Source organism: Polypterus senegalus, chromosome 4 (assembly GCF_016835505.1).
Source record: "Polypterus senegalus isolate Bchr_013 chromosome 4, ASM1683550v1, whole genome shotgun sequence".
Taxonomy (NCBI): domain Eukaryota; kingdom Metazoa; phylum Chordata; class Cladistia; order Polypteriformes; family Polypteridae; genus Polypterus; species Polypterus senegalus.
Genome location: NC_053157.1, coordinates 136,161,761 through 136,176,381, shown reverse-complemented (window position 1 = coordinate 136,176,381; position 14,621 = coordinate 136,161,761). Strand labels below are relative to the sequence as shown.

Sequence of the window (14,621 nt, the reverse complement as noted above, 5' to 3'; positions counted from 1 at the left end):
AATGTTTCCTTTTCTTTTTACTTCTCCGCTGCCAATCACAGGTATTTTGCTATATATATATATATATATATATATATATATATATAGATATATATGACAACAACACTCAATATTAATGACAAAACAATTACATTAACAATCATCTTACGTTATTTTTAAAATGTTTGCTTTTCTTTTTCATAACTTCTTTGACACACTACTTCTCCGCTGCGAAGCGCGGGTATTTTGCTAGTTACAACTATTTTTGCCCATGCTGTTGCTTCTCCGCTCTTTCCCTCAGGTGGGGGTGGAATTCTGTTTTGTTAGGTTTTGTCTATGTTTGTTCCTGCTTTTTTTTAACTTTCTGATTTTCTTTTTTGGAACTCATTTCAGTGTTCATTATGACAATAATGCCTGGATGGGGTTTAAATCTAGAGTCTGGATGTGAGACTTAAATTGTGGTAAAGGCTTTATTAGCAGGATGGTAGAACAGCTAGAGAATCCGACAAATCTGGACTAATTCAGTAAAACTGCATGTAGAGCCTGATCACTGCATTTTGGAGCAAGTCATCTTGCCTGAGAGTCATGACAGCCCTTTGTATAACAAGGTCCAGACTGGCAGCAGCTTTTGGTTGGTTATGCAAAGCAATATAAAATGTGGCTTTATTATTTGCTTTAAAATACCTTGCTTTAAGTGAAATTCACAAATTTGTACAATACAACAATAAAAACAAATTATCAAAATTAATTAAAGTCATTACAAAAATCTAAGGTATACAGTAAATTAAGATTAGGAATGAAAACTAAAATGACAGTGAATTTTAAAATCAGAGATGTGAGTTTGAAAGAGTACTTAAAACTAAAACAAAAAGGATCATACAACTCCTTATGACTCAGTCAGATTAATCTGTGACTCACACGGGCAAATCAAACTCTTAAGTCATAGGGGTAGGCTTGTGTGTATGGAAGAGCTGACAGCCAATGAGTGCTCACCTGAAAGTACAGCGCATGGAATGTGGGCCAGAGGAAACAAAAACGTTTGTGTTTGCTGCGGAACCATGAAGATGTTTGTCTTTGTCATATCATGACAGAATTGAAAAAGTAAAAAAAAAAGGGGCCGAGACGGTGGCTGAATTTGCTGTACTTTTATAGCATTTGAACAGGCACTGGTGCCATCGTGCAGCACATAGCTTGTAATATTTTGAAAATGTGAAACTGTACTAAATAATCTGTACAAAGTCATATAATTTGTCATCCTGTGTCATACCAGGTCATGTTACTAAGATGAGGAGATCCAGCAACTGAAATTAATAAGTTTGACATCCCTTTCGGCTTCAAATCAATGTAATGCTGGATTAACAAGCATGTCTCTGGAAATGTGTGAAGATAACTAGAAAACACAATGACAATCCCAAATAGACATGGGGACAATATGCAATCTCCACAAGGGCAAAGACCAATTTGCCAAGTCCTTGAGACTATTTCTTACACAGTGTGAACCTTGTCTTGAAACACAATTTTAATTCATACTCCTTCTGTAACATTCCTTTTAATTGTATCTTTATTTTTGGTCATCATAGCTCAAGGCAACTGTACTTTGAGCATGGAAAAGGTTCTATATAAATAAAATGTATTATTATTAAACTTGGTCTGAATCCTAACTCACTTACTGCCAGTGTGGAATTTTCACTTACATCTGAAAAACACGAAGGTTAGATTGACACCTGATTCAAGGTTCAACTAGAGTGACTGAGTAGTGCTGTATTTTTGAAAAAAAATGCAATCAAAAAATTGGAAAAAACAACTAAATTAATTTTATTAATGTTTCAGATTATTTGGCATATATATTAGTGACTTCAGAAAATCCTTTTTCCATCTTTTTACAGTGTCATTTTGTAATGAGAAGACTAATGCATATTTTTTCCTCTTATTTATTTAGTGTTGTCATTTCTAGCACTACACTGTGAACTGTTTATGTAAGTCCTTCCCTACAATATGGTACAATCTTTCTTTGTTTTGTAAAGTACAGTACTCAACGTCACACTTTTATTTCTTTTTTTGCCAAAGCACACAAAGCAGAAATTATGAGCTATTTGTTCTATTTGTTTAAACCTGTATGACACAGAAATAAGTCTCACACAAACAGTTATTCAATTTATAACAATGCCAGGCTCATCCATAACCAGACGCATTAAAATGTTTGGTCACTCAGATACTCTGCTTTAAAACACATTGTGTAGTATGATGAAAAGCTTTATGCTATTAATCTAGTTGTAGTAACAAGTTAAAGTAGAACATATTTTAATTAAACCAAACATTTTTTATAATGTATCTAGAGAACACTATACTTAACTATTTTCAATTCATCAAAAATGAAATGGAATAAATACATACATACTCTATAATATATCCCAGAATAACACACTGCAGAAGAACAATTGCGCTAACACCTTACCATTGTATGTTTTTATTTTTGTTACCATGTTATATATATATTTTTTTTTTAAACAATGTCTGCTGTTTCTTGAAAAGCAGCCATGCTAAGATGCTGCATGTATATATCCAGTGATCTTCTTATTAATTTATGTTCAACAGATATATTAATGAAAACTGTGAGTTTTACACACATGACCAAAATGGAAAAATAATACTGACAAAGTCATATAGGACAGATCATTAAATATCTTCTCCATCACATTTTTACAAAGACAAATAATTTAATTATAACATTATACTCAATGTGTAATTCTGGCTTTAAGTCATCAGATTGTATATGTTTAACATCAAAGTGTGCTTCACTGTAAAGCAATATCCTAAATTCAGTTGATTGCAATACTGAGATAGCAGTTCATTATGAAAGTGAAAGATAATAAGTTACTGTACTTCCATCCATCAAAGCGAGACTGTTCAAACACATACAGTAGTAACCCCTTGTTGGCCGTAATGCTGTAGACAACAAAACGCAGCTGTTTAACCAAACTGATACTTTCCTTGACATGACTGTTTCTCACGGTGCAAATATTTCTGTGTGTACATACTATATGTTTATATTCTTTATATAAAACTGCTATTATGTCCTATAATTCTGAATGCAATGTTCTTATCCAATATTGAAAATAATAATCTGAACTATCTGTAGAACTATGGCATGCTCAAAGAGCAATATAAGCTAAATATGCCCTTGAAATTTGCAGAATTACTATACAATTGCTAAACAATATACATTAATGAATGTCAGCATAATTCCTCTGTCAGTATTTCAAACAGATGCAATGACATTACTGCCAAACATCTCAATCTCAATTTCCTCCACTGTACTCAACAGGCTAAAGTGCACTGTCTGTCCGCAAACTAGTGATCTGTATATGTGAAATCTGCAACACTGGAAGTAGTAACTGGAAGGCATCCTGTATATATGTGATGCTGTTTGAGCCCTGCAGAACAAAAGAAAAAATGCATTGTTTAGAATATATAAAATATCAATAACATTCCATTTGAAGAGCCATCAATCAATTGAAATAGTATTACATCATGTAGGCTCAAACTCACACACACTAGTTATAGCTTACTTAGTTAAAATCAACTCAGCGTTAAGGTTCAAAAATGATTTTGGCTTCATGGGCTAATTTTGAATACTTTTAGGTGCATCCACACCACTTTTAAAAAGATTCTGAACTAGCACCCTTCAAATTATATTTATAGTATTAACTAAATGCAGTTAAATTATGTTTTCTTTATTGAGTAAAAAAGAATATAGAAAATACCTTTGGCATTGGAAAAGTAGTATTTATATATTTGAAATTTGATTCAAGCACTTATAAGCCACAAGAGAGTACAATTCATTTTAGAAGAAATCTCATCCAAACATTTCCAAATTTTCTTATTCTGATGAAAAATGCATTCTCATATAGATGTGCCTCCTCACTCAGTCTTACAGAGCCAAACATACCTTTAATAGTGCTAAAAGTGCTAAGTATTTACTCCTGCTTATCCTCTCCAAGAAATTGTTAGATCTTTCAGTTTTAATGAAGTGATGAAATGGACACTCATTATGGCTCAATTGATAACCTGTTTTAATACTTTTATTTTGCATTGTTTGCATTATTTTATTACAACTTGCAGTACCATTAGGAACTCTAAAATAGAATGACTATAGAAATGTAGCTTTGTTAACCTATTATGTATGGAGGGTGACATAGTTGTAGTGTTGTTGCCTCACAGTAAGGAGACCAGGGTTTGTGTCCCAGGTCCTCTCTGTTGGGAGTTTGTGCGTTCTCCCTTTGTCTGCAAGTTAAATGGATTGGTGATACTAAATTGGCACTAGTGTGTTGTTGGGGTGTGTGTGTGTTTGCCCTAAAACAGACTGACGCTTTGTTCAGGGTTTGTTCCAGCCTTACACCCTGTGTTTGCTAAGATTGGCTCCAGTACACCCCGCAACCCTATTCAGGACTAAGCTGTTTAGAAAATGACTGACCTACTATTATGTAAGGACATGTGTATATAAAAGTGTAGGAATTTATTGGAGAGTCTTTTATCTTGCTATTACTGTTTCAAACCTAAAAGGCTGTGCAATGATTAAAGTGCTGTTAACCAATTGATGTCATTCATTAGAAGGGAGGAAAATTCCAGGATTTATCACTAATCACCCATAGCGTAGGTGGCAATTAGTATTAAAGGAATACTTCACCAAAAAATAATATATTTTTATTTGTTCCTTTCATTATGTTATTTGTAGTGATGGCTGAGAAAAAAAAATATGTCAGGTTTATGTGGATAATGAAAATCATACAGTTATGATACAAGTAGCTTCTTAGGGGGCCCCACAGGAGGCCAATACTGAGCAACAGCAAATAATATTAAAATGGCCATGAAAAAAATATCAAGTTGCTTTTTATGCATGTACTGTATTTCTAGGTAAAATATTGTTAAATATATACTGTTGGAAGATCAGAGTAGTTATCATATGAAGCTTTTTCAAAAGGGATCAGACTTTCAAATTTAATAGAAGATTATTGACCAAGAAATGAAAGGGAGCCAGTTATGTTCTCACTTTCTTCAGAACACAGTAAATAAGATGACATAATGTATCTCATATTTTTTTTCAAATAAAAAAACTCACATAATGAGCTAAATGATTAATCCTTAATAAAAAGATTTACTTCTTGAAATTTAACTTTACTTTTATCTGTCATTGAGGCATATGATGTCAAATAATAATAGTATTGGTAGTAGTTGAAAATGCATCGTCACATACAGAAAGTATAATTCGATTCTTATTTGAATGTTTAACCAACATGCAATATACTAACATTTATAATTACTGTAAATTATAGCTAGAAGAAATATTTAATTTCTGTGTGTTGGGTAAGACATGACATTTTTGCAAAGAAACTTTATAAAGAAACAAGCTTTATTACTGTATTTGTTTTTGATAATAACAGTTACTGAGGCTTAATTTAACACTTCCACAATGTCAAAATCTACAAACATATTTCATTATTCTGGTACAAAACAAATTTTCCACTTCAAATACATCCCATTACAATATTGATTGTTATAAGCATAATCAGATAGGTTTTTCTATAGAAACTTATTTGAGTTGGATTCAAACAGGGGATGGGGCCATGAGTAACAAGTCTAACTGTTGTGTCTGCTTTCTCTGCAGTGTCGGAATGTCCTTAGAAGACTAATCGTTATGTACACCTCATAATTGGGCCCTGGCCATTCTGTCACCAACACAATGAGCAATGGAGGCAGGCTAATATCAGACTTAACACATGAAACAGAAAGACAAGAAATAGAGAAAAGTATGGAATGGACCGTCTCTTTTCAGTGTATCTGCTGTTTTTCAACAGGAGCACTTTGTGTGAGCCAGTCAGTAAGGTATATCTCAATGTGTTACTCAATAATCAAACTTATTCACAATTTATGGGGAAACTGGCATTTCCATATATCTTTGACTGCCAAAATTATTTTCAAAAGAGTAGTACAGAAACCTTTAAATGTATATCCACATTCCAACACTCAAACTGATCACATTCACAACCTGTTTTTCAACTGTGGAAAAAAGCTGTGTAGCTTATATAGGTATAGTATCAGTTTTGAAAATTAGTTATGTGATTCTCAAAAAACAGAATTAGAGTAATGTGTAACTGCAGTCAAGTGACACAACTTCAGTCTGATTGGTGCCAACTGGAGATAAACAATGTAGCTTTTCTGTAAGGAACTAGGAGGAACTAAGAGGAAACAGGTTTTGTTTACATTTTCTTTTTTCTTAAAGTCCTTGGAACCAGGTATGAAATTTATGAGCACAGTTGGAAGGAAGTGGATGTGAGAAAAATATTTTCCAAACCCAGTCATAAGATGGTTTCTGCTTAGCTTCAAATACTTATAATAGCATCATTAAGAAAAGCTTTGATGGCTAATATGGTTATATCAAAGTGTCTCTTTTATTTTATGCTTATTTTAATATTATTTGCTCTCTTAGCTGAAGTCCCAAGCATGTACATTAATGGCAAGGTGGTGTAAATCAGCTATACCTGGAACAGCTGCAGTAATATATTTGCACAGATGTTTTTAGGAGCATATGTTATAGCAGCACTGCATGACAAGAATGGTAAGTATATACTAACCTCCAGCATGACTCCATTAATCCATGGATTTAATACCTCTGCCTTCTCTTTGCTCTGGAAAATAAAACACACACTAAAATCAAAATAAGTTCATGAATGAATTTCCTGCAACTACTGTATCTGGCACAAAGAAAGCACAAACAACACAGAAGAATTGCTATCAAATTAAAGCCTTCGTATGTATTGTACAGTTGTTCCCTTAAAGGTTTAGGTATTTTTTGTGTTTGGGGCTGAAAAACAGAGGGTATGCAACTAACACCTTAAAAAATCTCATTACATAATACACATATTATAAACATTTCCTCAAATCCTCTTTAATAAAACCCCTGTGTGCGTCCAGGTGTCCCGTGTGTGTGTCTTCTGGTGAAGTGCGCATGCGCGGGGCCACACGGCACGTGTTCAGTCTCTTCCTGTGCATTCCCCGTGTGTGCAGAGAGAGAGAGAGAGACACACACAGGTGCATGTGTGCATGCGTGCACGCGCGAGACAGACACAGACACACACACACACACACACACACACACACACACACACACACACACACAGGCGCACACGAGAGACAGAAACACACACACAGGCGCACGCGACAGACACACACACACACACACACACACACACACACAGAGGTGCGAGCGAGAAAGACACACATAGCCGCGCGCGAGACAGACACACACACACAGGCGTGCGTAAAACAGACAGACAGACACACACACACAGGCACAGGCACGCGCGAGACAGACACACACACAGAGGAGCACGCGAGGCAGACACACAAAGGTGCGAGCGAGAGAGACTCACACACAGAGGCGCGCACGAGACAGACACACACAGGCGCGAGAGACACACACACACACACGCAGACAGACACAGAGGCGCGTGGTTAATAGAGACACACACACACACGCGAGGCAGGAACAAATCATGAACAGGATGCCAGTCCATCGCAGGGAGAACACACATACACACACATCCCAACCACATACTATGGCCAATTACCTAACCAAGTTTTGGCATGTGAGATATTTTACATTGATTCAAATGCATTGTCTGTCAGCTTTTTTTTGCTTGCTGATGTGACTTGCACATGTAGAGTATTTCTCAGCTTGAACTCTTTGGTTATTTAGGACAGTTTCTAAATTTCATCTCCTGGTAGATATTTTTGTGGTTTTCCAATAGCAAACTGTAATACATTGTAAATAAATACGTCTTCTGAGACATCTTTTATTAAGGAAAATAATGAATGTTAATTACCAAAAAAAAACTGACAGCAGCAAAAACTGGACAATGATACTAAAGACTGCTGTAACTGTATTAGGCACTTAAGGTTTTCATCATCATTTGTTAAGTGCATGCCATACAACTTAAAGGCACATAAATTTGATCTAACCAAGAATAACTGAATAGATTAATCATCATTTAAATATGTATACATTTTTGAGGCATGCTGTATGTTCGACTTGAAAAAAGAATGATTTTTTTGCAGTAATCAAAAGTGTACAATGAATAGGAAGAAACACATTCGAAAAGACATTCCATTCTACACTTTGTAATATGCTTTCCTCATCACAGCACTAATACAATTTATTGAAAATGTTTCTGTTATGTTTTATGTGGGTTTTAAGTGCCAAGCATTCTTAAAATTACAATGCATATATTTTTCAGCTTGCTGAACTACTTATACTAAGATCATTGTTATGCAGAGAGTGTATATTAATCATTCACGTCAAATAGTAGTAGTTGTGTTTGGTGTTAACTGATTGCCTAAAATTCCTTAATTGAAATATCCTAAAGGACCAATAAAGCATTCCATCATTAGAAAAGAAAAATAATACACATACAATAATTTGGACAAAAATAACACCCTTACATTAACTGTAATAGGGCTAATGGCTATATCAATAGCTACATATTTGCCATATGTTGATGGAAAAATTATTTGATGAATCAGATACTGTTAACTTTTTAAAACAAAAGCAGAATAATTAATAATAAAAAATAATAATAATAAAATAATAAAGTAAATGTGTTTATACAATAAAACGTAGGTCACTTCCACAGTTATAGAAAAGCTATATTCCTGAGACAAAGAGCATTTTTTTCTAAATATTTAATTCTCCTTACCCCAGATGAAGTCAAAGCATCTATAAACTTCTTTCTGAGGGATGAAACTTCTTTGCACATAGCTTCTGTCAACCTGTTCAAAACAAAACTCTTAGCGTCTTCAATGTAAGTAAAGAATTTTTTTATATGTTGTCTCAAAAGACTTATTTACAATAATTTCATATCTCATATTAAAGGTCCAGCTCACACTTTCAGACTTGAACTGAGTCATACACATTTATACACCCACAAAGAAGTAGTTTCATTTAAGTAAGATGTAGTCACATTTCATTTAAGTAAATGATTCTGAAGTCTGAATATGTTATATCCACCCATTATAAAAATAAATTACTCAAAGAAATTATGGTGTATGATTAGGACTGTAACTAATAACTACTTAATTAACAGATGAGGTATCAATTAAATAGTTGCCTTTTTTAATAAGTATATTTTGAGACATATATTCTAACCCTCAAACTTTTTTTATCTGAATTTTTGGCGTAAGTACTTACTATGAGTAAGTAAAAATTATATTGGTGAACTAAACTGAATGAATCACACTGGTTGTTGCTTTTTCATTCATTGCCATTATTGTCATTTCAGTTTGTCTGGTAAAGGCTTCCTTTAGCAACATGCTGAAGTGGGCTGACCTGGCCTCTCTATCTCAAACATCCTTCTCTAGCAGTTCTTGGAGAATGCCCTGAAGTGCTCAGGAGAAGTCAAGATAAATAATTCTTCTAGTGCATCTTATGCCTGTCATGCAGTCTTCTCTCACAGAGTTACACCTTGTATACCTCTTGACAAAGACTTCCGAGGTTATCCTAACTAAATGGTAAAAAAACACCTCAACTGGTCCCTCTTGATCAGGTGAAGTATTGGTGCTCTGATGTCCATCAGAATTGATAATTCTCCTCTAAGACAAACAGTGATCCCAACAATTCAGCATTTTTGTCATTTGGCAATTATATTCTTCCATTTACTATGCAAAGCTTGTGACAATAGGTGAGGATGGAGATGTAGGACAACTGCTAAATCAGCACCTTTGTTCGCAGACTTATTTCCTCACTTCATGAGCACAATCTGGTACAATATTTTTTCAACAGCAATAACTGCACTGCTTCAATGGTGATTTTTACAATTTCCTCTAACATTAATCAAAAATAAGACCTCACAGTGCTAGATCTTCTACATTTTGGGCAGATACTCAAACCTACAATGAACAAAATATTCTTTTCCAGATGCAAGTCTTGACTTATATTTGGAGGTGCTAATCACATTCCGCTGTAGATAATTCTAGTGCTAACTAGGGAACACAGTCTGAAAAAGCCAAGAGGACAACATCATCTGCAAACAGCAGAGATGCAAACCTTATGTTTTAAAACCAGATATTCTCTAAACCTTAGTAGCTCTTTGATATCATTTCCAAATAAAATCATAAAGAGAAGTGGAATCAAAACACACATCAAGTCCAGTGCTTAAACCGAACTGTCTCAGCTTAATACCAACTTTCTCTTTGTAAACGGGGGACTGAATAGCACACAATAGAGGTCCCAAACCCCATACTCATACCAGCCATAAGAGAAACTTTCAAAATGAAGTGAATGAGAAGTATACATAGGTTAAAAGGCAGCAATTCCAGCAGTAAGTAACTGTCAGGCAGCCTCAAATATTTGTATTTACAAACCACTTAATGATTCAGGAAGGTAGTTAGCCATGCTGCTCTCAACAAGGATGTAGAAACATTCTCCTTAACTGGGTATATTGCCTAGTGTTGAAAAGAGCAATTTGAGGAACTCTAACCTGATGAATATGTCCTCTTTGAATGAGGAAGTGACATATCCATTGGTTAAGTGAGGTCCATCTATGAAGACTGTTGTCATAATTAAAATGCCCTATAGTGGTAAGGCTGCAGGGATGAATGAGATTCTACCAGAAGTGCTGAAAGGAGTGGATACCATTGAGGTGTTTTAACCAATGCATTACTTCAATGTTGCATGCAGGGTAGGAACAGCGCTTCAGGACTGCCAAACCGGGGGTGGTTGCATCCATTTTTAAACAGCAAGACAATAGGCTGTGTTTTAATTACCATGGAGTCACATTGCTCAGCCTCCCTGACAAATCCTATACTGGGGTACAGAAATGAAGACTGCATCTGATAGATGAACATCACATTCAAGAGGAGCAAAGGGGATTCCATGGGCCAATGAACAGTGCCCCAGCTCTTCACACATGCAAAGATATCTGATGGGTCATGGAAATATGCCAGTCCTGTTTACACGTGCGTGTGTGTAATTGAAGAAAGCTTAAAAATGTGCACTCCATGGTTGTGGAAGGTACTTACACATTCATATAAAATGAATCATGTGTATGTTAGAAGGCACTTAGAGAGCAGGGCAGAAATGTGGGAATATTGACATTCCCTAAGGTGAGACTAGAAGAAAAGACTGTGGTACACTCATAGCATAGATGATGTAGGAATGCTTAAGTTGGATTTCGCCAGATCTGCCAAGCATTTACAATGTTCAAGATCTCTTTCTTTCAGATGATAGGGCTTTGTTTGTTTGGCTGAGCCAATTCAGTAAAGTCCATTTTTATAATTTTGTTATTTTTCCTCAGTGCTCATACCCTAGTAAGAACTCCACGACCAAAATATTTTTTGTTTACATTTCTATATTTGGATTCTCTTTTTATGTTCAGATTCATTAATCTAATCTACTTCCCAGGAACAGTTTTTACAAAAATTATATCTAAAGGGAAGTATAGTAGTGATGCTAGTTATACAGAAAGCTATTTGAACAATGTGCCTAATGTGATTTGTGATGTCATGGTAATGCCAAACACTAATTCTGAATAAAAATGAAGTATGAAATGAGACAGAAAATTAAGGTTATAGTGCAGGTACTAAGACCCATCATTGGCACTAGTATTGACAGCTTGGTATTTACATTTTACAGGGGTGGTAGGTTGAAAGAGGAAAGGGATCTAAGAAACAAGCCTCACAGAAAACACTCAAAAAAAGAAATTCACAGTGAAAGACAAAATGCAACTTGGCAAGCCATTGTTGGAGAAAAGAACTAGTAGGTCCAGCCAAGTGTGGGTTTCACCATATGACTGGAATGTAATGACAGAAATAGAGATTGTTGGCCTGGAAAGAGAAATTAATCAATTACATTTATATAGTACTTTTCTCGCTATTTACAGTACTTTACATTGAGAATAGGGAGCCACTTTAACCACCACAAATGTATAACATCCATCCTGGATGATGTGAAGGCAGCCATTATTGTGCCTGTACGCTCACCAAACATTGGCTGTAACATGGTGAAGGGGTGAGAGAGATAGCCAATTAGAGACAGAGAATGATTAGGGGGCAATGGATGAGGCCATGATGGGCAATTTAGCCAGGACATCTGGATATACTCTACTCTTTTTAAAGATGCCCAGGGATCTTTAATGACCACAGAGAGTTTGGACCTCAAAGTGTCATCTGAAGGATGCACCCTTATTATAGCACAGTGTCCCCACCACTGCACTGGAGCATTGGGAACAAAACACAGACCACAGGGTAAGCGTATCTGCTTGTCTCAACATCACCTCATCTAGCAAGAAGGCAAGGAGGGATGGCGAGAAGTTGGCTCCTTGTAAAGGAACAGACCAAGCTCCCATCAGAGAGGAGACATATGCCCTTGAAATTCTGCAGTAGACCAGAACTCCTCTAGGCTACTGGTAGACACTCTGCTTCAAAAAGAAACAAATGGAAACAAAATGCCTACAAAGGAAAAGGTAGCTAACAATCTGCCTAGGATTCTGGACCTTTAAGGGGCAGTAAAGACTCTGGGGTTCAGGAACACCTGTATCCTCAACAGGCAGTTCTAGCCTAATGCCCATGTTACTAAGAAGCAGTAACTATTAATTGGAAATGAATCAGGGGACTGGTTGTAAGTGTGGAGGTTTAAATGTTACTCATAGTTGAGAATGTAGAGTCTATAATCAGAAGGCTAACAAATGTGAAGGAAGGAGAAGGGTAGTCAAAAAAAAGCGAGCTAGAGGTAAGGAAGGCAATGCTTTGGGTAAATGGGCAGGCAAGTACCTCCTGGCAGACAGGGGTTAAACACTTGAATAAGTGAACCCAGTGAGGCAGTGTGATTATATTCTGCTTCTGTTTACTGACCATTTTTATTCAACTTTATTTATCACTCTTAACATGTTTAAAAGAATAAACACTATGTTTGATAACATTTTGTAAGCTGGACATTTCAGGTGTGGAAAGACACCAAAGAGTTGGCCTTTCCTATTAAACTCTATTAAATATTTGCATATATTCCATATTATTCTGTGTTATTCCACTTCTGTATGATAAACTGTGGAAGTAACACAGTTATCAAAATAGTACATGAATGAGTCTGAATTTTGGGTATGTTTAGACATTCTTCTGTATTCTGTTCCTGTGCTTTTAATTTATAGCCAATATTTTTACAATTGAGTTTTAAAACTCCCATCAATTATGTTTAACTGATTTTTATAATAAGATTGTTTGTTGCATGCCTACTTGAATTTATGTAACATGTATGTCTCTGCCTACTTTACTAGCATTGTTAAAGTGTAGATAATTTTCTTCTAGCATTTATATCCACGGGTGGCATGGTGGCGCAGTGGTAGCGCTGCTGCCTCACAGTAAGGAGACCTGGGTTTGCTTCCTGGGTCCTCCCTGCATGAAGTTTGCATGTTCTCCCCATTTCCTGATATGCTCACTTTTTTTGATATTAGGAGATAATTGATATTGATATTTGGCAAGAATGTTATTGAGAGTAATTATTTATTGTAATTTACTATACTGTTCATTTATGGTACTACTGTACATACAGAATACAATTCATGCCTTCAGCAAAATCTAGAGGAAGGCTTTACCAAATTCATACACTGATACTCCCCCAATTAACTGCACATGCAATTCTCTGGGACATGGCAGGAAAAACAGATTACATAAAAAACCTACACACAAAAGGATAACACCCTACGTTCACATAGACAATAGACTAGTTGACAGGATTCAAGATTTTCTATTGGAGTTTTGAACCAGCAAAACTTACCACTCCATCACTGATCCACCCTATACCAGCTTAATCAAAAGGACAAACTTTTGATAATTACATGATTCAGGTACTTTACATCAGCGTTCAAAATACCTACTTTTAGATTTTATAGTGGAGACTTTAGGAAAATTAAGAGAACTTAATTTATTTTTTGAAATTTAAAATCAAGGCAACTAGTCACAGAAATAAATTTTCACACTTGCAATGCTTACGTGTTAAGGAGTTGGGCTTGATCAAGAGCAGGCTTCTCTATGTCTTGTCCATGAAGAATCAATTCTGCAACTTTATGTAGCTGCTCAATGCTGCGAGCTGTTACTTCAGCTAAACTTTCAATTGATGATAAATAGATATCCTTAAAATTTCATGGAAAATGAAAAACATTAAAACTAAACCTATCAACAGCTTAAATTAAAATGTTACATTTAAGTTTCATAAGTAATGTGAAATAGATAAACTTTATACACTACAACTTCAATAAGTACAACATTTTCCTTTTAATTTGAAGGGGTGCTCTTCATTAACAGTCATTTTCATCTTTAAATGTGTTTATGATAATTAGGTTTTGACATTCAAAATGAAATAATACTGTCCTTACCTCCACTGATTTTGCATTATTCTGACCAACTTTCCCATTTTTCTGTCCTTCAAACACAGGATCATTGTTCTCCTCAACTTGCTTTTCATTATATTCACTTCTTAAAGAATAAACGTCTTTTACCCAATCATGAGCTCTTTTTCTAGCCTTAAACAATAAACAGAACAGTAACCATATACTGGTAAATAATCAAAAACATACTGTAAATTGATAAATGAAAAT

General features: G+C 35.3%; 1 protein-coding gene across 2 annotated transcripts in view; it reads right to left on the bottom strand.

The window, feature by feature from the left end:
• Window positions 1-1,770: 1,770 nt before the first annotated feature.
• fam114a1 (family with sequence similarity 114 member A1) overlaps window positions 1,771-14,621 on the bottom strand; it is a 71,771-nt gene continuing 58,920 nt past the window's right edge. For both annotated transcript variants that reach the window (XM_039751296.1, XM_039751297.1), the window contains 5 exons: window positions 14,400-14,546; window positions 14,017-14,156; window positions 8,733-8,805; window positions 6,612-6,665; window positions 1,771-3,413 (listed from right to left, as the gene is read on the bottom strand). In XM_039751296.1, coding sequence (XP_039607230.1) covers window positions 3,306-3,413; window positions 6,612-6,665; window positions 8,733-8,805; window positions 14,017-14,156; window positions 14,400-14,546 — 522 coding nt within the window. In that variant the 3' untranslated portion in view covers window positions 1,771-3,305. The remainder of the gene's footprint in view (window positions 3,414-6,611; window positions 6,666-8,732; window positions 8,806-14,016; window positions 14,157-14,399; window positions 14,547-14,621) is intronic.